This window comes from Engystomops pustulosus, chromosome 3 (genome assembly GCF_040894005.1).
Source record: "Engystomops pustulosus chromosome 3, aEngPut4.maternal, whole genome shotgun sequence".
NCBI lineage: Eukaryota > Metazoa > Chordata > Amphibia > Anura > Leptodactylidae > Engystomops > Engystomops pustulosus.
In genome coordinates, this window is record NC_092413.1 from 217,604,340 (window position 1) to 217,630,112 (window position 25,773).

A 25,773-nucleotide genomic window follows, 5' to 3' on the forward strand; every position below is an offset into this window, starting at 1 on the left:
TATGAATTGTGAATCTACTCACCTAGTTTATCTTATACAATGTACAAAATGCACACTTCAATACATAGGATGCACCATGAGGAAGCTCAAAGATCGCATTAGTGAGCATGTCACCGCAGCGAACCCCAAAACCATCTCCAGCACACGGAACTCCTCGGGAGTCTCTAGACACTTTAAAGAATTCCATGCTGGCAGTACCGCGACAATGCAGGTTGTTGCGATAGAACAGGTCACTCGTCCGCCCAGAGGAGGTGATTGGAAAAAACTGCTTCTCTCTAAAGAAGCTTATTGGATTTTAAACCTTGACACTCGACACCCAAAAGGTTTAAACTTTAGACAGGACTTATTATATTTCTACTAAATTATCCTGTCCTACTATCCATAATATGTTTCTATTTCCTCTCTTTAGCCGGTCCCCACGGGTTCACTCCTTTTTCCCCCCCCACCTTTGTGTAGGCGTGTATTCTACATGCCGGAAATCTACTCACACACACATGTGCAAACACTATTTAACTTAGGTGAGGACATCTAAGCAAAACTAGGTATGACTAAGGACTGAGATTTCCCCCAATAGTCCGAAACGCGTTACCCTTGCCACCCCCCCCCCCCCTCTTTTTCTCTCCGTGTTATACTGCCTATGCTGTGTCCATGCTTCCTTATGCCATGAAGCACATGTCTTTTAATATGATCTCCTAATAAATTTCCATTTTATTTTATTTGGCTGCTTACCCTTGGATTTTTTCCACACGTGTGCCGGTGTCCCGGCTTTTTTCTCTTTTTTTCTTCTTTTCATAACTACTATAATACTGCCCCCTATGTACAAGAATATAACTACTATAATACTGCCCCCTATGTACAGGAATATAACTACTATAATACTGCCCCCTATGTACAGGAATATAACTACTATAATACTGCCCCCTATGTACAGGAATATAACTACTATAATACTGCCCCCTATGTACAGGAATATAACTACTATAATACTGTCCCCTATGTACAAGAATATAACTACTATAATACTGTCCCCTATGTACAAGAATATAACTACTATAATACTGCCCCCTATGTACAGGAATATAACTACTATAATACTGCCCCTATGGACAAGAATATAACTACTATAATACTGCCCCCTATGTACAAGAATATAACTACTATAATACTGCCCCCTATGTACAAGAATATAACTACTATAATACTGCCCCCTATGTACAGGAATATAACTACTATAATACTGCCCCCTATGTACAGGAATATAACTACTATAATACTGCCCCCTATGTACAGGAATATAACTACTATAATACTGTCCCCTATGTACAAGAATATAACTACTATAATACTGTCCCCTATGTACAAGAATATAACTACTATAATACTGCCCCCTATGTACAGGAATATAACTACTATAATACTGCCCCTATGGACAAGAATATAACTACTATAATACTGCCCCCTATGTACAAGAATATAACTACTATAATACTGCCCCCTATGTACAGGGATATAACTACTATAATACTGCCCCCTATGTACAGAAGAATATAACTACTATAATACTGCCCCCTATGTACAAGAATATAACTACTATAATACTGCCCCCTATGTACAGGGATATAACTACTATAATACTGCCCCCTATGTACAAGAATATAACTACTATAATACTGCCCCAATGTACAGGAATATAACTACTATAATACTGCCCACTATGTACAGGAATATAACTACTATAATACTGCCCCTATGTACAGGAATATAACTACTATAATACTGCCCCCTATGTACAGGGATATAACTACTATAATACTGCCCCCTATGTACAAGAATATAACTACTATAATACTGCTCCCTATGTACAGGAATATAACTACTATAATACTGCCCCCTATGTACAAGAATATAACTACTATAATACTGCCCCCTATGTACAAGAATATAACTACTATAATACTGCTCCCTATGTACAGGAATATAACTACTATAATACTGCCCCTATGTACAAGAATATAACTACTATAATACTGCTCCCTATGTACAGGAATATAACTACTATAATACTGCCCCCTATGTACAAGAATATAACTACTATAATACTGCTCCCTATGTACAGGAATATAACTACTATAATACTGCCCCTTATGTACAAGAATATAACTACTATAATACTGCCCCTTATGTACAAGAATATAACTACTATAATACTGCCCCTTATGTACAAGAATAGAACTACTATAATACTGCCCCCTATGTACAAGAATAGAACTACTATAATACTGCCCCCCTATGTACAAGAATATAACTACTATAATACTGCCCCCTATGTACAAGAATATAACTACTATAATACTGCCCCCTATGTACAGGAGTATAACTACTATAATACTGCCCCCTATGTACAAGAATATAACTACTATAATACTGCCCCCTATGTACAAGAATATAACTACTATAATACTGCCCCCAATGTACAAGAATATAACTACTATAATACTGCCCCCAATGTACAAGAATATAACTACTATAATACTGCCCCCAATGTACAAGAATATAACTACTATAATACTGCCCCCAATGTACAAGAATATAACTACTATAATACTGCCCCCAATGTACAAGAATATAACTACTATAATACTGCCCCCAATGTACAAGAATATAACTACTATAATACTGCCCCCAATGTACAAGAATATAACTACTATAATACTGCCCCCAATGTACAAGAATATAACTACTATAATACTGCCCCCTATGTACAGGAATATAACTACTATAATACTGCCCCCTATGTACAGGAATATAACTACTATAATACTGCCCATATGTACAGGAATATAACTACTATAATACTGCCCCCTATGTACAGGAATATAACTACTATAATACTGCCCCCTATGTACAAGAATATAACTACTATAATACTGCCCCTATGTACAGGAATATAACTACTATAATACTGCCGCCTATGTACAAGAATATAACTACTATAATACTGCCGCCTATGTACAAGAATATAACTACTATAATACTGCCCCCTATGTACAGGAATATAACTACTATAATACTACCCCTATGTACAAGAATATAACTACTATAATACTGCCCCCTATGTACAAGTATATAACTGCTATAACACTGCCCCCTATGTACAGAAATATAACTACTATAATACTGCCCCCTATGTACAAGAATATAACTACTATAATACTGCCCCCTATGTACAAGACTATAACTACTATAATACTGACCCCTATGTACAGGAATATAACTACTATAATACTGCCCCCTATGTACAAGAATATAACTACTATAATACTGCCCCTATGTACAGGAATATAACTACTATAATACTGCCGCCTATGTACAAGAATATAACTACTATAATACTGCCGCCTATGTACAAGAATATAACTACTATAATACTGCCCCCTATGTACAGGAATATAACTACTATAATACTACCCCTATGTACAAGAATATAACTACTATAATACTGCCCCCTATGTACAAGTATATAACTGCTATAACACTGCCCCCTATGTACAAGAATATAACTACTATAATACTGCCCCTATGTACAGAAATATAACTACTATAATACTGCCCCCTATGTACAAGAATATAACTACTATAATACTGCCCCCTATGTACAAGAATATAACTACTATAATACTGCCCCCTATGTACAAGAATATAACTACTATAATACTGCCCCTATGTACAAGAATATAACTACTATAATACTGCCCCCTATGTACAAGACTATAACTACTATAATACTGACCCCTATGTACAGGAATAGAACTACTATAATACTTTCCCCTAGTTCTTAAATATTCAGCTATATAGTCCCCTGGATGGGGGTCCGACCACTATAATACCATTGATTTTTAGTCTTCTCTCTGTTACTTGCCTTAGATTTCTCAGTCTTTTGTAAAGCTAAATGATTCTTTGCACTTTGTTAGTTACTTGATATAAAGATGGAAGTTGAGAGTCTTCGCTAGTTGATACCTTTATTGGATAATTAAAAGATGACAATTTGCAAGAGTCGTCTGACTACACATCTCATACTCATTCTGCTCATACTCCTCGCTCTCTAATCTCCTCAGCCGTAGCCTCAGTCTTCTAATATATTGTGACTGGGAGGAGCCGGGATCTCCTGGAAGGGGGAAGTGAATCCCTCCATTAATCTGTTCATTCATGGACCATGTGGTGGTGCCCCGATGAATGGCTCCAGAGGGGTGACACCAGGACATCCACATAGCAGGTTATATGAGGACAGGGGATAACAGAGGCTACATATTTAGTTTTTTAATGAGCTAGGAGGCAAAATGTAACAGACTGTGCATTTTCTCAGGACGCGGTTATGCCAGAGGAAGGTGCTGAGATGCCTACAGCTTCCGGGCCTACACTTGCATTGCATGGAGCTGTGGGACTGTGTAGGACAAGGAAGTGTTCTTCTTCAGGTCTCTATTACTGAAGGTGATATTTTGTGCCTGGTCGACGTAGCTGACTCTTAAAGGGGTTTTCTAGGATTAAAAAAAATTAAAAACCTGAATGTCAAGAGAGTATGAAAACAGATTATAGGGTTGATGTGCCATGATAGAAGCCACCTTAGATATGACCTTCACAGATGTTGACTACTCTCCAAACTTCTTCTCAACATAGAAGTGAATGGCTTTCTCCATGTAAGGGGTTTCTACAGCTTTCAGGAGGGTGGAATGAAGCCCACAGCCTTCTGAGGTCTACATGGGACCATAGAGCCTTACATTTGTCCTACTCCTAAATCCTCATACACTATTACAAACCAACACTTACGTGTTTAGGTAATTCAAAAAGGTTCTCCAGCCATGATGACTGATCCTTAGAATAGGTGATTGTATTCAGATTGCTGGGTGTCCACCACTCGGCACCCTTATCACTTACTAGGTGCACCACCTCCGTTTCCCAAGCCATTGGCTCCATCTCCATCCGATTACATCTCAGCCTTATTTTAGGTACATCGACTGAGCTGCAATACCAATCATAGCCACGATACATTTTTTGGTGCTGTTCCTGGTGAACACTGAAGATATTTTGAAGGCTGTGGTCTTCTCAAACGGTTGAATGATGGTGGACTAGGTATTGAAGCCTTACTTTTTTGTGAATGATGGCCTACTTTTGGTGGCTTCCGCTCCATTTCCTTAGAGAGCCATGTTTTAATGTGATTTGTATTGGAGTTTTCACTCAACCGGGAACTTGGCGGACCTCTATACTTCTTCATGAAGCTTGTGGTGGTGGTGGTGGTGGTGGGGGGGGGGGGTGTCCCAGGTGTCAGACATGTCACCAAAATGATATTTCTCAGTGTGATGAGCGCTTCAAGTTGAGATCTTCCACCTTGTCTGTGGTTGTCCCTCCACCAGGTCTTCTAGGGTCGGGACACTGTCAGAGACCCATTTCACCTACTTGGACTATTTATGGCCGGCAGATGTGAAGGAACGAGCCCCTTTCAGTGGTACATCTGCCTCGTTTGACCCCCATAGTCTTCACCGTGACTCTGCCTTTGACCACAAATGAACGGGAGATCTTCTGGGGCTGCTCCTTGTTGGTTAAATGGTCTTCGAAGACAAAGTCGATGAAAGAAGCTCCATTGGCCGGGGTGACTTTTTATGGTGTCCCTGATCCCTGTAGAGCACAGACGTGGTCGTAATTCCTCTTTGTCAGATGTTATGGTCTTGGGTTTTATATGGTTGTTGTGGTGCCTCTCGCTGGTGACCTAGGAACTTGGATAAGACATAAGTCACTCTATGACAACCATGAAGTTGTGGAAGGAACAATAGAATTGTCACCTTACTCTAATGGAGGCAGATTGTCACCATGAGTCTATGAGACCGCTGTGTATCTATGAGCTGCTGTCTGTACATTGCTATGGGACTGACATAATCCTTTCCTTCTATATTATTCTATTGATTTTTTTTAGACTGCCGCTTATCTAGTGTCTCCCTATAGAATATTTCCATTAACAATTCACTTTTTCATTTTTTTTTCTTTTAAATGACGTATAGATGTTATAATGGGCTGCATTAAGAACAACTCAACGCAAAGCCAGAGGACACTTAGACGCCATTAAAGGAAAGACGTCTACAGTCTGTTCTTTCTGAAGGATTTCTGAATTGTTTCCATTGTATCCTAGCATAAATTTTGTACATTTATAATACTGCGCCCTATATGTAATAATTTACTATAATACCGCCCCCTATGGACAAGAATATAACTACTATAATACTGCCCCCTATGTACAGGAATATAACTACTATAATACTGCCCCCTATGGACAAGAATATAACTACTATAATACTGCCCCCTATGTACAAGAATATAACTACTATAATACTATCCCCTATGTACAAGAATATAACTACTATAATACTGCCCCCTATATACAAGAATATAACTACTATAATACTGCCCCCTATATACAAGAATATAACTACTATAATACTGCCCCCTATGTACAGGAATATAACTACTATAATACTGCCCCCTATGTACAAGAATATAACTACTATAATACTGCCCCCTATGTACAAGAATATAACTACTATAATACTGCCCCCTATGTACAAGAATATAACTACTATAATACTGCCCCCTATGTACAAGAATATAACTACTATAATACTGCCCCCTATGTACAAGAATATAACTACTATAATACCGCCCCCTATGTACAGGAATATAACTACTATAACACTGCCCCCTATGTACAGGAATATAGCTACTATAATACTGCCCTCTATGTACAGGAATATAACTACTATAATACTGCCCCTATGTACAAGAATATAACTACTATAATACCGCCCCCTATGTACAGTAATATAACTACTATAACACTGCCCCCTATGTACAGGAATATAACTACTATAATACTGCCCCCTATGTACAGGTATATAACTACTATAATACTGCCCCTATGTACAAGAATATAACTACTATAATACTGCCCCTATGTACAAGAATATAACTACTATAATACTGCCCACTATGTACAAGAATATAACTACTATAATACTGCCCCCTATGTACAGGAATATAACTACTATAATACTATCCCCTATGTACAGGAATATAACTTCTATAATACTGCCCCCTATGTACAAGTATATAACTACTATAATACTGCCCCCTATGTACAAGTATATAACTACTATTATACTGCCCCTATGTACAAGAATATAACTACTATTATACTGCCCCTATGTACAAGAATATAACTACTATTATACTGCCCCCTATGTACAAGAATATAACTACTATAATACTGCCCCCTATGTACAAGAATATAACTACTATAATACTGCCCCTATGTACAGGAATATAACTACTATAATACTGCCCCTTATGTACAGGAATATAACTACTATAATACTGCCCCCTATGTACAAGAATATAACTACTATAATACTGCCCCCTAGGTACAGGAATATAACTACTATAATACTGCCCCCTAGGTACAGGAATATAACTTCTATACTTCTGCTCCTTGCTGTGCGCTGTACAGGACAGCGTTGTATTCCTCAGTATATTGTGTGATGATCTCATCCTCTCTTTCCTTACACTTAGTCTCCTTTGTGTGATTACACATCTGTGCCGGTCGGGGTTGCCCCGCTATCTCCTGGCATTAGGCGGAGGTGCGGGGCGTGTGTCTCTCCAGCTTGGGCTGTCGGATTATTTTTAGCCATGTGGTAATGCACAATGGACACGGCTTATGCGGCGTCTCGCTGTGATAATCTCTCGATTGGTCTTCAATCGGTTTTGACTTCTGAAATTGAAAAGACATTTGATGAACATTGACTTCTAAATACCAAAGACTTAGAGTGATCCTCTGGATTATCTCCTGCTCTGTAAAGGTGTCTGATGGATAAGGTTCAGGACTATATTTTCTGCCTGGTCTCTTTGGTGCAGCAGAGATGTTTCCTGTAGTGGACTGGGTGTAGTGCAGTTATCAGAGGCAGGGTCTCTGGTGGCATGCCATGTGTAGCAGGGGTGCTTGGTTAGCTGATTATGTGCTGCTGGGTTTTTGTGTGTAGCACATCTGGTGGTGGTCACAAGGTGCATTGAGTGGTTGGTCAGGTAAAGTACGACTTGGTGTTGTTGACTAGGTGCTGCAGGAGTGCTAGTAAGTGGCTGTTGTAGTGGTATTGTATCATGGTTGACTAGGTGCAGCTGGGGTACCATGGGCTTTTCTAAGTTTGCACAGTTGGCCCGGGTGCGGCACCGGTGGTTGGGGGCAGTTGGCCCGGGTGCGGCACCGGTGGTTGGGGGCAGTTGGCCCGGGTGCGGCACCGGTGGTTGGGGGCAGTTGGCCCGGGTGCAACGGGGTGGCCAAGTGTCATTTTGCCTGCCACACTGTTAAATCGGCTCCTCCTGTAAACTATCACCGTGGACATCAGTGAAGTAACAAACCCATCTCTGCTACATCTGGCAGCCATCAGGGAGGAGCTCAGAGCCATATGCAGGACAATCTGGATTGTGATGGCTAAGCTTAAAGTCGAAGGGTTAATGCTCCAAATCCTTTAAAATTTCCCCACGTCTCGGATTTAACGGATCTACGGCCTATATCATACAAAACCCCAGACGTCTCATAGATGGGGGGAGACACAGAGACCATGAACACTGCTTAGTACAATAGAAGGCGCTGTATGACCTGGAACGGTGTACCTCCCACAATGCACTGCTGCATGCTACACTACAATGGTGGTTAGTGAATAGTATGACACCTGTATGAGCAGAGCAGGAGGAAGGATGTAGCTACATTGTGGCTCTTTGCATTGCTGCTCCCCTAGTCCCTCCTGGTAATGTATTGGTCACAGTGCAGACTACTAGCTGCAGGATTTTCCTTGCTCACTGTGTAGGTTGCAGCATTACACGTCCTACAGGTCTGACGGCTTGTGCCGTGCACACCCGGGATCCTCCCTCCTCTCTAGACGCTTGTTAGAAGAGCCCAGCAGCTCCAGTGCGGAAATCAACTTCTTAGGGAATTGCACAGTAAGCAATTCCCCGATGTCGTGATGTGTCTGTAGGAAACGGAGGCTTTGCGTTTTTACAGCACTACAGGTTACTTCTCTATAATAATAATAATAATAATTCTTTATATAGTGCTTACAGATTACACAGCGCTGCTCAGAGTTTTCCAAATCAGTCCCTGTCCCTGATGGGGCTCACAATCTAAACAACTTACCAGTATGTTTTGGAGTGTGGGAGGAAACCGGAGGACCCGGAGGAAACCCATTCAAACACAGAAAGAACATACAAACTCTTTGCAGATGTTGACCTGGGTGGGACTTGAACCCAGGACTCCAGCGCTACAAGGCAAAAGTGCTACCCGCTCAGCAACCCCTACAATAGTTTTAGATTTTACCGTTCTCAGACAGCAGCTGGACAACATCTTCAGCCCTGCTGCATCTGAGTAGAATCACCATAAGGGTGTGTTCACACGTTCAGCTTTTTTCATGCACCTTTTGAAGATTGTAATGTGTGACAACATGGTGCGGCCGCTGTTTTGGTAATCCAGATCTCCCATGCACTGCACACAAAGCACAGAGGAGAATCTGCTTCACAGCTCACTCACTCAGCAGGATCCAATAGGACATCCTAGAGAAGTACTGACCTGTAGTTATGGGAATAAATCACTTTGGGTGAAATAGAAACTTAATATTATCTCCAGCAGCCTCTGTCTCTTTCTGTGCTTCTCCTTTCTCATCCAGAAGAATCAACAGGGTATAGGATATATAGGAAATGAGAAAGACATACTAATCTAAGTAAAGCTCTTGGGGGAGATGGAAAACCTACTATTCGCTGCAGCAGCATCTTCAGCAAATAGTAAGTAATAGAGAAGTTCTGACCTCTATTGATGGGAATATAGCTCTTGGGTGAGATGGAAAACCTACTATTGCCTGTGGTCACTTCTATCTATGGCTGATGGCACACATGGCATTTTGAACCCGTTTGTGGGGCGTTTTTAAGCATTCGTTTTTTATCGGACTGCTCAAAAGCAGCCCAAAAACGGGTTCAAAACACCTTGTGTGCCATCGCCCTATGTCTCTATCTATTCTATCCCACTAAGGGGCATCAGCAGGATAATTTAGAGCACTACAGAGAAGTACAGGCATATATACTGCTGTAAATAAAGCACTTGAGTGACATAGAAAACTTACTATTAGATGTAGCAGCCTCTTTATGTCTGTGCCTCTCCTCTCGCAGGTTCATTTAGATTATTATTAGAAAGTCCTGACCTGTACTGATGTGAATAAAGCTCTTGGTGGAATACGATAGACAGAGAAATAAAGAGAGGCTGCTACAGCAAATGGTAAGTTTTCTATATCACTCTAAGAGGCATCAGCAGACTCTTATAGGACACTTTAGACAAGTACAGACCTGTACTGAAGTTACTGCAACTCTTGGGTGATACATAAAACTTGCTATTAGCTGCAGCATCCTCTGTCTTTGCCCTTTTCTCCTTGTTAAAATTTCATAGATGAGCCTGATGTTGCTTCTGAGTCAAAGTACTGACCTGTACTTATGTGAATAAAATTGTTGGGGTGTGATAGAAAACTTAACATAAGCTGCAGCAACTTTTCTCTGTGCTTTTTCCAATTGAGAGACATCAGCAGGAACATATGGGACGTTAGAAGTACTGCTCATTACTTGTGTCAGTAGAGCACTTCAGGAGAGAGAGAGAATACTTACTCTTATCTGCGTAAGCCTATCTCTTGCTCATATTATCCCCCTACCCTCTCCTCATCAGTGTGGCTTGGAGTTTGCTTTATTTTCCTATTTCCAACACTTGCAACTTCACGTCACTTGCTCCTCGTGTATATTTGGGGATCCCCACCATTGTCTGCAGTGGACTGGGGGTTGGCGTTGTCGTCACAGTCCGCCTGCAGCTCTTGCATTGGGCCTATAAACGTGAGGAACTACAAAGGAGTCCTGCGGGGGGTGATGAGTATCCCTGACTAATGCACTGACTAATACAACATAAAAAGCAGAGTTTCCTTTCAAGATTCAGGGAGAAAAGTCTTCACACCCAGCGCTGCGGCCTCCAGGGCTCACAGGGTTAATCTCACATCCCATAGGAAGAATGTCCGCTGCTTAATTTCCTCTGTAATCACGGAACAATTAATGGAAGTGCTCGTTCACCTGCTGCTCCGAGGAGCCAGTCATTATAGGGGAAGTGCTGCCACAATGCCGGTGCCCGAGGGTGTCCTCACATGACGTGTGGGAAGGGCAGCGCCTCCTACCTTCCAGGTGTAGCCTTACCCAGGCTATATTAAAGGGATCCTGTCAGTAGCTGTTACCATGCTGTACTGCAGCCATTGTAGCAGCTGGACTGTGAAATATGGATTTATATTCCAGAACTGTAGCTCCTGGGGGTGTTAGCTCACCCTGCTGTGCTCTGTGCTCACTGCACAGCCAGTGTTTTATCGCTGGAGAGATGTGTAATTATACTGCTGTGTATGTTGCTAGTGGAAGCAGGACTGAGATATATGGATCCATATTCCAGGATTGTAGCTTCTCCAAGTGTATTGGGGGGCGGGGGTGGGGTGTCCTCACACTGCTGTACTCTGAGCTCTCTGCCCAGTATTAGGTAATGTCCCTGAAAGACATGTGATCGTACTTTTTGTCTATGTTGTCTGTAGCAGCAGGACTGTGAAATATGGATTCATATTCCTGGATTTTGGCTTTTGCCGGGGCGTTTCCTCACACTGCTTTGCTCACTGCAGCCATTGCTTTGTACTGTCCACCTGAGTTGCAGCTGTAATAAATCAGAAGCATTTAAAGGAAATCTACTATCAAAATGATAAACCAAGGACATTACTCATACCGTGACCGTGACTGGTATCTTCTTATATTTGTTATCCATGACCTCCATTCTTTTAAAATCAACTTTTTAAATTATGCTAATGAGCACACTGTGCAGGAGCACTTCCCTGCTCCCACTGTGTGAGATTATTATACTGAGGAAGCAAGGGGAGGGGAAGACAGTGTAACAGCTTGTGAAACTACAGCACTGAGGGGCTCTGATAACACCCCACAGAGCCCTTCTGGCTCATTAGCATAACTATAAAAGTTGATTTTAGAAGGAATGAGGCCATAGATAACACATATAAGAAGATACCACAGTCCCGGTGCCTGGATCTATGAGTAATGTCCCTGGTTTATCAGGATGGGTTTTAATCGGAGATGTCCTTTTAAACCTGTGTAGCATTTCAGTGTAGGGAGCTAAGAGCACAGCAGTGTGAGGACACACCCCTTTGTGCTCAGAATGGACTTGTACACTGAAGAAGCTGCAGTTTATATGGTTTCTATAATGAAATGGGCAACGTTTGGGTCTCTCTAATGTCTCCTGACCCCCCCTGTGCTGTGTAGTAGTAATGTTCAGTGTTATGATTTTCCATGAGAGTGCAGTGCATTATGGGATGTACGCCAGGCCATTTGGGATAGGCTACCCTCAGCTATCTGAATGCAGATTCGGTTAGGATTAGAGTACGGTGGAGCGTTCTTGGAAATGGAATATGTAAAATAATTAAAGCTTTTATATAATAACCATAATAATAAATAATTCCTTCATATAGCGCACACACATTCCGCAGCGCTGCACACAGCTCGCCAAATTCATTATATTTCCCCCTAATAGTATGAAAAATTCTGTTTTCCATTGTATTTTAATTTTATTGCTTTTTTACTTTGGGAATAGTCATTCTGCGTCTTCCAGGGCATGCTGGGACTTCTGGTTGTACTCCGGAGCCTGTGCACTCCCGGAGTGTCAGCTGTGTGTACAGAACATGATATGCCGGCACATGCCTGGGAATATTTACTAACCTCTTCCTCTTTTCTCCATTTTTTTTTTCCATGGGATTCCACGGATCTCCCAGGAGCCAGCCAAAAGTGAGTATAATAGTGTGATGGTGTGCAGAAGGCAGCAGCTGCCTCCCCTCAGAGCAGCGCTCCACCACTTCCTGTCACATGGACCCCCCTCGGACCCCTCTGATGATTTATGATGTATTTGTGGAATGTGATGTCCTTTCCTGCAGATAGGAAAAGTGAAGTCATGTAGTGACGCCCTCCCAGTACTTGTTGCACGTCTGCAGGTGTGACCTGTATACACTCGAGAGGTGTCCTCACACTGCTGTGCTCTTAGCTCTGTGTATTGAGTTGCAACATGTCCCTCCCTACTGCCCTAGTATCCAATCAGAAGCCTGCTACAGCTTTTACTCAGAGGGAAGGGGTGAGAAAATTTACACATAGTCACAATGTCGGTTACATTGTAGCTGGTGCAGTGAGCAATGGAGCAAAACTGGTGCAATAGTCCAATTTTATTTTTGTAAATTTGGACGCCTAAAACTGCCTGACCCATTGCTGTTTTGTGCTCCATGTAGGTGTTTGCATACGATCACTGCTTCTGGTCAATGGATGAGTCTGTGACCGAGAAGTTTGCAGGTAACAATATTTACAATCCATATACTGTATAAATGTACGAGGACACGGATTCTGCTTCATTTAATAAGTTGTATTTATTTCCTTCATAGGTCAAGATGTTGTTTTTCAGTGCCTTGGTGAGAATATTCTCCAGAATGCCTTCGAAGGGTACAATGCCTGTATCTTTGCCTATGGTCAGACTGGTGAGTGTTATTTCTGCATAATACCACTCATATACGTATTAATACTGTTCCCTATGTACAGGAATATAACTACTATAATACTGCTCCCTATGTACCGGAATATAACTACTATAATACTGCCCCCTATGTACAAGAATATAACTACTATAATACTGCCCCCTATGTACAGGAATACAACTACTATAATACTGCCCCCTATGTACAGGAATATAACTACTATAATACTGCCCCCTATGTACAGGAATATAACTACTATAATACTGCCCCTATGTACAGGAATATAACTACTATAATACTGCCCCTATGTACAAGAATATAACTACTATAATACTGCCCCTATGTACAAGAATATAATTACTATAATACTGCCCCCTATGGACAAGAATATAACTACTATAATACTGCCCCCTATGTACAAGAATATAACTACTATAATACTGCCCCCTATGTACAAGAATATAACTACTATAATACTGCCCCCTATGTACAAGAATATAACTACTATAATACTGCCCCTATGTACAAGAATATAACTACTATAATACTGCCCCCTATGTACAAGAATATAACTACTATAATACTGCCCCCTATGTACAAGAATATAACTACTATAATACTGCCCCCTATGTACAAGAATATAACTGCTATAATACTGCCCCCTATGTACAAGAATATAACTACTATAATACTGCCCCCTATGTACAAGAATATAACTACTATAATACTGCCCCCTATGTACAGGAATATAACTACTATAATACTGCCCCCTATGTACAGGAATATAACTACTATAATACTGCCCCCTATGTACAAGAATATAACTACTATAATACTGCCCCCTATGTACAAGAATATAACTACTATAATACTGCCCCTATGTACAAGAATATAACTACTATAATACTGCCCCTATGTACAAGAATATAACTACTATAATACTGCCCCCTATGTACAAGAATATAACTACTATAATACTACCCCCTATGTACAAGAATAAAACTACTATAATACTGCCCCCTATGTACAAGAATATAACTACTATTATACTGCCCCCTATGTACAAGAATATAACTACTATAATACTGCCCCCTATGTACAGGAATATAACTACTATAATACTGCCCCCTATGTACAGGAATATAACTACTATAATACTGCCCTCCTATGTACAAGAATATAACTACTATAATACTGCCCTCCTATGTACAAGAATATAACTACTATAATACTGCCCCCTATGTACAAGACTATAACTACTATAATACTGCCCCCTATGTACAAGAATATAAACATTCCTGAAATATAATATAACAATTATAATACCGCTTGTCCTAGGAAGCCTTGTTACTCTTGCCCTGTTCCTGGAACACATAGTAATCTCAGTCTGAATAGCGTCCTGAGGTTCTGTCCATCTTTATCTCCTGCAGGCTCAGGGAAGTCGTACACGATGATGGGCACAGCGGACCAGCCCGGCCTGATCCCCAGACTATGCAGCACCCTCTTTGAGAGAACTCAGAAAGCCGAGAACGATGAACTGAGCTTCAAAGTGGAAGTTTCTTACATGGAAATCTACAATGAGAAAGTCCGCGATCTTCTCGACCCTAAAGGGTAAAACTGTCATGTGACGGAACACTAGGACTTACATGACAATGGGGATAACAATGCTCACAGCGGTATTATTCCATCTGTAGCGGTTTACATACTGCATTAAGCATTGACTTACTTCTACGATACAATGTTGCAGCACTGTCATATATCACTTACCTTTTTGGTGTATTCTCGTGTGGGTGTGTATTATCGGGACCTCTATAATTGCTTTATTATGTGTCATATGATCAGGAGGAGGAGGGCGGGTTTGGGGGTCACAGCCAATAGAAAAGTTTATAATGTTTTCTCATCTACAGAAGCAGACAGTCACTCAAGGTCCGGGAACACAAGGTCCTTGGCCCATACGTGGATGGACTTTCCAAGCTGGCCGTCACCAGTTACAAGGTAAGTAGTCACAAAGATTCATATTCCACGATTGTAGCATCTCCAAGTGCACCGGAGATGTCCTCACACTGCTGTGCAGCCAGCATTATATTTTGTCCCAAGAGAGATGTATAATCATTCCTTTGTGTAAGATTTATATTTCACAGTCCTGCTGCTACTGACCTGTAATCATACTTTTGTGTATAATGTCAGTAGCAGCAGGACTGTGAAATAGAGATTTAGAGGATTTGTAGATGGGTGTGGCCTCACACTGCTGTGCTCTTAGCTCACTGCGGAGAGTGTTAGCAATTGTCACTGGAAAGATGTATGTTGTTAGTAGCAGAAGGACTATGACATGAGGATATATATCCCAGAATTGTAACTTCTTCAGTTGTTCGTTGCACTGAACTGCTCCACAGCTCCTCCCATCTTCAAGGAGAAGAAACTTATTGAGATTAATGCAGTTATGAAGAGTGAAGAAGAGATGAAACCGCACAGTGCTGAGAGCAAGGGGCACAGCAGTGTGAGGGTACGCCCCCTGCAATATAAATCCATAATGGTAATAATAATAATTCCTTTATTTATTTAGCGCACACAGATTATGTAGCGCTGCACAGAGCTTGCCAAATCAGTCCCTGTCCCCATGGGGCTCACAATCGAATCCACCTACCAGTATGTTTTGGAGTGTGGGAAGAAACTGGAGGACCCGGAGGAAACCCCCAAAACACGGAGAGAACATTTAATCTCTTTGCAGATGTTGACATGGATGGGACTTAAACCCAGGACCGAAGCGCTGCAAGGCTGTAGTGCTAACCACTGAGAAACTCTCCATATGTCCTGCAGCGTCGAAAAACGTACATGTATGATTACACATCTTTCCAGGGACAGTAACAAACACCGGCTGCAGAGAGCACAGAGCACAGCAGTGTAAGGACACGCCCCTAGTGCACTTGGAGAAGCTATAATTGTGGAATATAAATCCATGTATCACAGTTCTGCAGCTACTAACGTCAAACACAAAAGTTTGATTACACATCTCTCCAGGGACAATGCATAACACTGGCTGCAGTCTGGATGGTTGCACCTGCTGACAGGTTCCCTTTAATGTTCCTTCCCTTTTCATCTCATTGACACTATATAGATTCATTTCTGTGATTATTTCTCTTTTCAGTTTTACCAATATTCCTGTTTTTTCTTTCTAGGATATCGAGTCTCTGATGTCAGAAGGAAACAAGTCTCGCACGGTGGCAGCGACCAACATGAACGAGGAGAGCAGCCGCTCACACGCCGTCTTCAACATCATCCTCACCCACACCATCACTGATGTACAGTCAGCGGTAAGTGGTCATGCTCCTCCCCCATCCTGTAATTATAGGGAATTTAATGAAGTGTTGAAGCAAGTGCACAGCGGTGCAGAGGATTTCAGGAAAGGAGTTCTGTAAGTGGGGAAGTGATGTGGTTTCTTCTGGACTGATGCGGATCAGGACAAGGCCCCATGTGACATAGCAGTGTTAAAGTGAGTAGAAAGGAGGCAGGCTAGTATCTGTACCAAGAGGGTCCACAGCAGCACAGAGTATTTCAGGAGAGGTAGTGATCGTTTCATTCATGTGTTGATGTTTTCTGGGACAATGCTCCTCGTAACAGAACATTATCATGATGTGTGAAGTTGAAAGAGCAGAGTCCCTCGGCAGCACAGAGTATTTCAGGTGGAGATTTTTTATGAAGTAATACGAGGATATGTCGCTATGTCACAGGTTAGGGTTACATAAAGTTTGGGGTAGGGTGTAAGCACAGAGTATTTCAGAATAGCTGCGTGCCGAACCCATACGGTGTGTCCTAGGCTGAGAACTACATACTATCAGGAGTTTGGTAGCAGCACAGAGTATTTCAGCATAGATGACATGCTCATCTATATGGCATGTCACTGTCTGAAGGCTACATACTATCAGGAGTTGGGTAGCAGCACAGAGTATTTCAGCACAGCAGTGTGCTCATCTATATGGCATGTCACTGGCTGAAGGCTACATATTATCAGGAGTTGGGTAGCAGCACAGAGTATTTCAGCACAGCAGTGTGCTCATCTATATGGCATGTCACTGGCTGAAGGCTACATATTATCAGGAGTTGGGTAGCAGCACAGAGTATTTCAGCATAGCAGTGTGCTCATCTATATGGCATGTCACTGGCTGAAGGCGACATGCTATCAGGAGTTGGGTAGCAGCACAGAGTATTTCAGCACAGCAGTGTGCTCATCTATATGGCATGTCTGAAGGCGACATACTATCAGGATTTGGGCAGCAGCACAGAGTATTTCAGGAGCAGAATTCCCTGCTTTGCAGGGTCACAGGCTAAAGAGTGTATATAAGTTGCAAGGCTCCTGCAGCTGTGATTCTACTTTGCTCACCATGTGGTTCTGGGTGGGGGGATGTCTGGCATTTGCGGGACTTTTTGTGACTTGCAAAATTTGTCTTCTCCTCCTCTGACACTTCCTGCGGCGATGACGTCTCCTCTGCCACCTGACTATTCTCTCCTCTGTGATGTGGGGTCACAGACCTCCTGGGCACATCTGATCGATTGCTACAATGTATCCAGAGAGTTTAAATAGGATCTTATTGTGCCGAAACTTCAGCTATGAAAATTCTGAGAAGTTTTAACCCTTTACATTCACTGACAGCAATCAGAGGAAACACTTGTCCTCATGTTTTCCACCATACACCCCATGTGTACTGGAGTCTGGTGATGTTTGTATGGGGAGTCTCCAGTGTCATCTGCTTCCTTTACATCTGGACACTTGACCTCTGCCCCTGATCTGTAAATCACCCAATAACTTCCCCCCTGCCCCAAGTCAAGGTTCTTTCACCCACAGAACTTGATCTTTTTACCAGGCCCCACACCCCCCCTCACCGCCTGGGTGACAAGGTCACTTCTCTGTCTTTGTGGTCCCGCTGATTGATGACCTCTTGGGGGCAGGACATGGAATGTCTCTGCCAGATTGTCCCGGGATTCCTCCTTAACATGTGTACTCGCTGCCTATTGGGCCAAGCCTGTGAGGAAAGGCTGATTAACCCCTTCACTCCCAGATGTGGGATTTACTGCGATTGACCAGCACCTCGGACCTGTAGGGGTTAATATTCATTGTGGGTTAGCAGGGAATTGTTTCATCTCATCCAGAGGAGAGGGCACTTGACCTTGAGTCCGCTGGCTGCTGTAGTGTGCGCTCGCCATTGAGTCCACTGGCTGAGGTAGTGTGCGCTCGCCATTGAGTCCGCCGGCTGAGGTAGTGTGCGCTCGCCATTGAGTCCGCTGGCTGAGGTAGCGTGCGCTCGCCATTGAGTCCGCTGGCTGAGGTAGCGTGCGCTCGCCATTGAGTCCGCCGGCTGAGGTAGCGTGCGCTCGCCATTGAGTCCGCCGGCTGAGGTAGCGTGCGCTCGCCATTGAGTCCGCCGGCTGAGGTAGCGTGCGCTCGCCATTGAGTCCGCCGGCTGAGGTAGCGTGCGCTCGCCATTGAGTCCGCCGGCTGAGGTAGCGTGCGCTCGCCATTGAGTCCGCCGGCTGAGGTAGCGTGCGCTCGCCATTGAGTCCGCCGGCTGAGGTAGCGTGCGCTCGCCATTGAGTCCGCCGGCTGAGGTAGCGTGCGCTCGCCATTGAGTCCGCCGGCTGAGGTAGCGTGCGCTCGCCATTGAGTCCGCCGGCTGAGGTAGCGTGCGCTCGCCATTGAGTCCGCCGGCTGAGGTAGCGTGCGCTCGCCATTGAGTCCGCCGGCTGAGGTAGCGTGCGCTCGCCATTGAGTCCGCCGGCTGAGGTAGCGTGCGCTCGCCATTGAGTCCGCCGGCTGAGGTAGCGTGCGCTCGCCATTGAGTCCGCCGGCTGAGGTAGCGTGCGCTCGCCATTGAGTCCGCCGGCTGAGGTAGCGTGCGCTCGCCATTGAGTCCGCCGGCTGAGGTAGCGTGCGCTCGCCATTGAGTCCGCCGGCTGAGGTAGCGTGCACTCGCTGTGGGAGTGTGCGCTTGCCATGGGGTCCGTCGGCTGTGGGAGTGTTGCCATTGACTCCCTATACTATTGACTGCAGTGGCTGTTGCTGGCGTTTTTATCCGGTTGTCGCTCTTCTGACTCCCGGCATCTTTCTAACATGTGATCTTTAATTTCCTTCCTCCATTATTGCTAATAAGAATTGGAACTCTCCAAACAGTCAGCAATTTTAAGGGTGCGGTGTCACTTACCGCTAACGATCGGGAACCAAAACCCTGTGGCTTGCATTGTTTTAAGGCAAAACACCGAGTTCTGGATACCGATCGCATGCATTTCCATAGACTTCTAGTTCTTCGCCATTGTATCTACTTTCTGCAGAGGCTTCTTCCCCAGGCTGCAGGTGTGACCAGCAGGTGGATGATCGGCGGTTCTGTATCCACCACCAGGTGTCTAAGATCCCAACACACACAATACTGCAGCTTGCCCAGCAAGATAAAAGGGGAAAAGTAATCACCAGAGCTCAGAGGGGTCATTGTAAATAGCCCCCATTAACAAGCCGGGGCTGTCATCACATCTGCAGGAGAAGCGCAATCTGTGCCGTGTGTACACTGGACATGTCAGCGGCTCGTCACACTCTCAGGTTACACTGGAACTAGCCGTGTAAATAAAGGGCTCGGCCATGACATCCCGCTCAGCGACGTGGGCAAAGTCTAGGTGCAGCTGGCGGTGGGTTGAATCAGGTTTACATTTTATTTTTTTATTTCTTGCGCTTTTATTATGTTTTTCCACACTCTATTTTATAAAAAAAAAATAGAATTTTCATTTTTTGTTTCATTTTTTTTTTTGCATTTTTTTAAAAATTTGTTTTCTATATTTTCCATCAATTGCAGGGAACATGGCCCTGATTTATTTTACTTGTCACAATTTTATGTACAGAATAAAATTCTCATTTTTTAATGTATCATTATTTTATACTTTTTCTGCTCCTTCTTCTTCGTCATCTTCTTGGTCTTCATCTTTTTCTTTGTATTTTTCTTTCTGCTCCTTTATCTTTTTCTGTGTTGTCTTCCATGTCTCCTAATTCATCTTTTGCCAGGTCTCCTAATTCACATTCTTCTAATTTTTTTGTCGTCACTATTTCACACATTTTTTTCAATGCCACATCTGGGCCCCTTGGACATGACTGTAGACGTGATATAATTACTTGCGGCTTCCGATACATCGCACCGTCCTGTCACTAATGGATGTTTCCTGTGCTGCTTATATCTCGTACAGGGATACTCCCGGGTGATGAAGGATTTCCATATTACTGTGTAAACTGTGAAGACACAACAACCTCCATCCTCCCACAGCTCTGAACCACCATCATCCAGTGTCGCATGAACTGGTTTTGCTGGTTTTGGCCAATGGAGTCAAATATTTTCGGCAGAAGTCCTATATTACTTAGTAGTGTAGGTGATGTGGATGAGGATAGCAGAATATGTGGATGTGGCCAGTAATGTCTGTATTAGCTGTCAACCATAACAGCAGAATCGTGCGGCAAGAAAACAAGCTAATTAAAGCAGTACAGTCGTTATTGTCATTGTTAAGCGATAGACACTATTTTACCTGTAGCAACCAAGTTGTTTTATGAAATGAGAGCTCAGTCATGACTAGTTGCTCCTATGTGACTCTAAAGCCCCTTTCCAGTGATTCTTCTCAATCTGATGGAGAAGATCTGTCAATCTCTAGAATTCTGTCATGATTTACTATGTAAGTCATATCCTTTTATCAGAACTTCCTTGCTCCCCATAGCAACCAATCACAGCACAGCTTTCATTTCCCCAGAGCAGTCTCTGGATTGTAAGCCTGGTTCTGATAGGTTTCCATGAGTAACGAGGCCTAGGATGCCTTGAAGCCTTACAACCCCACACTTTTGTTATTGAAGTTTTAACTTTATGGCTCTGGTTTTTCATAGTAACATCCCTGAATCTAAAAATGGTTGCAGTTTACCCAAACAGGAGTGTTCTGGCCTCCAATTTGCAAGTCCTAAATCTGTCTGTGGGTTATTGGTAGACCCTGACTTATTTGGGTTTGAGTAATTGGCAAATAATAGTGTAAAAAGAATTGGGGGTCCTGTGTGAATGTAGTGATAGTGATGTTTCATGATCCTGTTGGCCCAAGTGGTCAGACACCCAGTGATATACATTTCATACTTTTTACTGTTGTATTGGAGGGCAAACCCCTTTAAGATTGGGGTTAATCCCATCCAAATGATGCGTTTCCCTGGAACCTTAAGCCGCCCGCGTTCACACGTTCAATTTTTGTAGCCAAAAGTTGGAGTGGGTTTTAGGTTGGTGGCACAGGTGGCATTTTTAGGCCATTTTGGGCCGTTTTTAGTCGTGCGTTTTCAGATTGTTAAAAACACATCCGTTTTTGACAGGTTTTACCAGTTATCTTAATTAAAACCGCATGCGTTTTTTACAATCTGAAAACGCACAAATAAAAACGGCCCATAAACGGCCTAAAATCGACCACGTGCGCCACCACCCAGAATGGGGGAAAATATGAAGAGATGCTTTTTTCACTCTACTTCTGGTTTGGACATAACAAAATGCATCTGAAAAACTTAATGGGGCAGCTTTACTTACCCGGTCCATTCGCGATCCAGCGTCGCGTTCTCTGCGATGGATTCAGGTCTTCCGGTGATTCACCAAGGCAGTTCCTCCGACGTCCACCAGGTGTCGCTGCTGCGCTGAAGTCCGCCGAGGTTCGTCGGAGTTCACAATCCTATTCCTGGTGAAGGTAAGCGAGTGTCCAGTGACCCTTTTTTTTTTTTTTATGTGGTGGTTTCTCCCCGAATCCGTCGGGTTTTCGTTCGGCCACGCCCCCCATTTCCGTCGCGAGCCTGCCGGCGCGGATGCGCCACAATCCGATCACGTGCGCCAAAAACCCGGGGCAATTCAGGGAAAATCGGCGCAAATCGGAAATATTCGGGTAACACGTCGGGAAAACGCGAATCGGGCCCTTAGTAAATGACCCCCATTGTGTGAGTACAACCTCAGCGCTTCCATATAGGGTATCCAATCGTGTATGGTGGTTGGGGACCATGCTATAGATTTTTCACTGGGGTCCAAAACTTTAAATTATGATTCCGACACCCTGAATAGTGAATCCTTAGGCCCCATAATTTTGAGCAGCAGATTTTATTTCTATTTTAGGTATTTTTTTTTTTTAAAATATACTTTTTATTTTTTTAAGTAAAACAAGCTTTTCTCCTATTAATAAATGCATGATAAATATATGGTGCACATTAGTCACTGTGTTAGTGATGGTAGAGAACGCTATAAAGGCGTTTTAGCTGGCAGAGATGATTAAACTTTGTCCATATTGTGATTTATTTTTTCTCTCTCCAGACTTCAGGTGAGAAAGTGAGTAAACTGAGCCTGGTGGATCTAGCTGGGAGCGAGCGAGCCACAAAGACTGGAGCAGCCGGGGAGCGCCTGAAGGAAGGGAGTAACATTAACAAGTGAGTGCGGAGCACCTGCCGTCGAGTGCGGGGGAGGCCGGGGGTAATTATCTCAAGTGTCCTCCATGAGCCGCGTCTATTCAGAGGTAACCGTCTGATCAGCGTCCTCTGTACGCATCTAATCTCCCGTGTAGCGTGTGTTCATACAATGCAGAGGCACCACGCCATAGCACGTGTGCTGAAGAGCTATTTCAGGGGATCATCCACACATGCACAGACTCTTGCTGCTGATTACCCCTGGTATTAATTAAAGGGGGGAATCCAGGAGTAGAGAAACATGTCTGCACTCCTATGGTGGCGACACACATGGCGGTTTTTATTCTTGTTTCAGTTCTTACTATAATCTCAGTAATTGATTCTTGAAACAGGAGGCTCAGGATGAACATATTCATGCTTCCTATCAGGGGTATCTTAGGGAACTAAATATTTGGTGTCACGGTACACAGCCATAATTCTTCCTGTTCTGTGGTCTAGGTCCCTCACTACCCTGGGCCTGGTCATCTCGGCGCTGGCAGATCAGGGGGCCGGCAAGAATAAAAATAAGTTTGTTCCGTATCGGGACTCTGTATTAACATGGCTGCTAAAGGTAAGTGTATGATGACAGCGCGTTGTGTCCTGCTCTCCTCTACCAGGCGGCTTCTGCTTGGATCTAGTGTCACATCCGCTTTCATTCCTAACTTCAGGACAGTCTGGGTGGTAACAGCAAGACCGCCATGGTGGCGACAGTCAGCCCTGCAGCTGACAACTACGACGAGACCCTCTCTACACTACGGTATGCAGACCGGGCCAAAAACATTGTCAATCACGCCGTGGTGAATGAGGACCCCAACGCCCGCATCATCCGGGAGTTACGGGAAGAGGTGGAGAAGCTGAGGGACCAGCTGACACAGGCTGAGGTGCGCCCAGAAAGAGAGCTGCTCTGTATTTGTTTCAGCTTTCTTAAATTTTCTCTTTTAACAATTTTTATTTTTTCTTAAATCAGAAAAAAACCCTGTATTATATATAAACACTATAACCCCCCCCCCTCCCCCCAAAAAACAAAACACTGTCACATGTGGTGCTAGTGCTTGTAGAAACCTATTGCATATGCGTTTGCATACACTGGTGCTGGTTGCTAATTGCAAGTCTTTCACTAGAAACGCATATGCAATCGGGCTGGGGCCCGCCCTCGGACACTGTCGTATGTAAACGCAAAGCTAGCGCCACTTGTGACCGCACCCTGAAGCTGCATTCACACGTTACTGTATCCTCAGTGTTAACATTGCGATTATACGAGATTAACATTACATTTAAGGATGATGGCAGACGTGCCGTTTTGTCTGCGTTTGTGGGGCGGGCCACAGCCCGATCGGAAAGGAGCCGCCGGTGTTTTGCGTTAATTTAATGCAAAACACTGGCGTCTCGTTCCCGATCGCAGGCGTTACAATATAAAAGCTGATGCAATCGGGCCGCGGCCCGCCCCGGTGGGTGCGGCTTTGTCAAAACGGCACGTGTGCCACCACCCTAAGTAAAAACCATATTAACACATTTGTTAATGCAAGTTGATCACATTAATGCGTTCACACGTTGCATTTGAATTACGTTTTGAGATGCAATTCAAAATCTCCCAAACGCAGATCACATTAGACAGAAAGGTTTGCGATCCGGAGCTAGTAACACGTTTTTTGCTGGTAAACAATGGAAACCATGCATTGTATTATTCTGAAACTCGAGCTTTTAGGTTGCGGTCACACGGTGCGTTCTCGGTCTGTTTTTGGCGCGTTTACATTTTCACAGCTGCTTTTACTTCCAGAAATGATGAAAAACTGATTCAAACCAGGTAAACGCACGGTAAGCATGCAAAACCCGTGCGGTTTTTTGTGATATGCGTTAAAAGCAGACTGTTTGACCACGCGCTTAGGTGTAAACTTGTCTACGTTCAGGAGAAGCTTTGCCACGCTGGGGTCCAATTGCGTTGCATGCAATGTTAAATACGCCCTCCCAGTGACCTTCTCAGTAGTTCACTATGTTTTTTTTTTGTGCGTTTTTAATCTCCTGAAAATACGATTGTGGATTTTAGATTATTTTGGAGGTAAAAAAACAAACACTGGATATGAGAGTCCCAGATCTTCCACATCTTATGTACACGTATGTTACTGTATACATGCAGTGCACCGTGTAATCCTGCAGCGCCCCCTAGTGGCCAAATACTGCACTGTTTTGTCTGATTTTCAGTACCATTGTCTTAGGTTTTCAGCTATTTCCTTCTGGGACACACATGGCAGGTGCATTTTCCATTATAACTTGCCCTTCTGTAGTTGCCCTTCTGGTTTTGACTCGCAATAAAATGCAAAGAACTCAAGACCCGAGGCTACGTTTACATAGGGAGTTTACATTGCGTTTAGAAACGCACGCCAAGGGCCGAGGAGATTTGCCTAAATACATTTGCGTTTTCATTTCTTTGCGTTCTTGCATTAACTTAGCATTTTGCGAATGTAACTATGCAAATCTCCTCTGTGTAACAGACCCCTTGTGATCAGTACAAGATGTATAGGGCAGGTATCCCCACAATGTCCCATATGGGGGCCCTTGTCATAGCTGGTGTCAGTGATATAATCTATAGCACGGTCAGCTATCATATCCCTATGTAATATTCATAACTTCCTCTAATTTCTC

General features: G+C 43.3%; 1 protein-coding gene across 1 annotated transcript in view; it reads left to right on the forward strand.

The window, feature by feature from the left end:
- KIF13B (kinesin family member 13B) overlaps nucleotides 1–25,773 on the forward strand; it is a 142,354-nt gene that overhangs the window by 41,069 nt on the left and 75,512 nt on the right. The window contains exons 3-11 of the mRNA XM_072143836.1: nucleotides 12,924–12,936; nucleotides 13,428–13,488; nucleotides 13,578–13,670; nucleotides 15,098–15,278; nucleotides 15,575–15,662; nucleotides 16,844–16,978; nucleotides 23,006–23,118; nucleotides 23,593–23,704; nucleotides 23,802–24,014. Coding sequence (XP_071999937.1) covers nucleotides 12,924–12,936; nucleotides 13,428–13,488; nucleotides 13,578–13,670; nucleotides 15,098–15,278; nucleotides 15,575–15,662; nucleotides 16,844–16,978; nucleotides 23,006–23,118; nucleotides 23,593–23,704; nucleotides 23,802–24,014 — 1,009 coding nt within the window. The remainder of the gene's footprint in view (nucleotides 1–12,923; nucleotides 12,937–13,427; nucleotides 13,489–13,577; nucleotides 13,671–15,097; nucleotides 15,279–15,574; nucleotides 15,663–16,843; nucleotides 16,979–23,005; nucleotides 23,119–23,592; nucleotides 23,705–23,801; nucleotides 24,015–25,773) is intronic.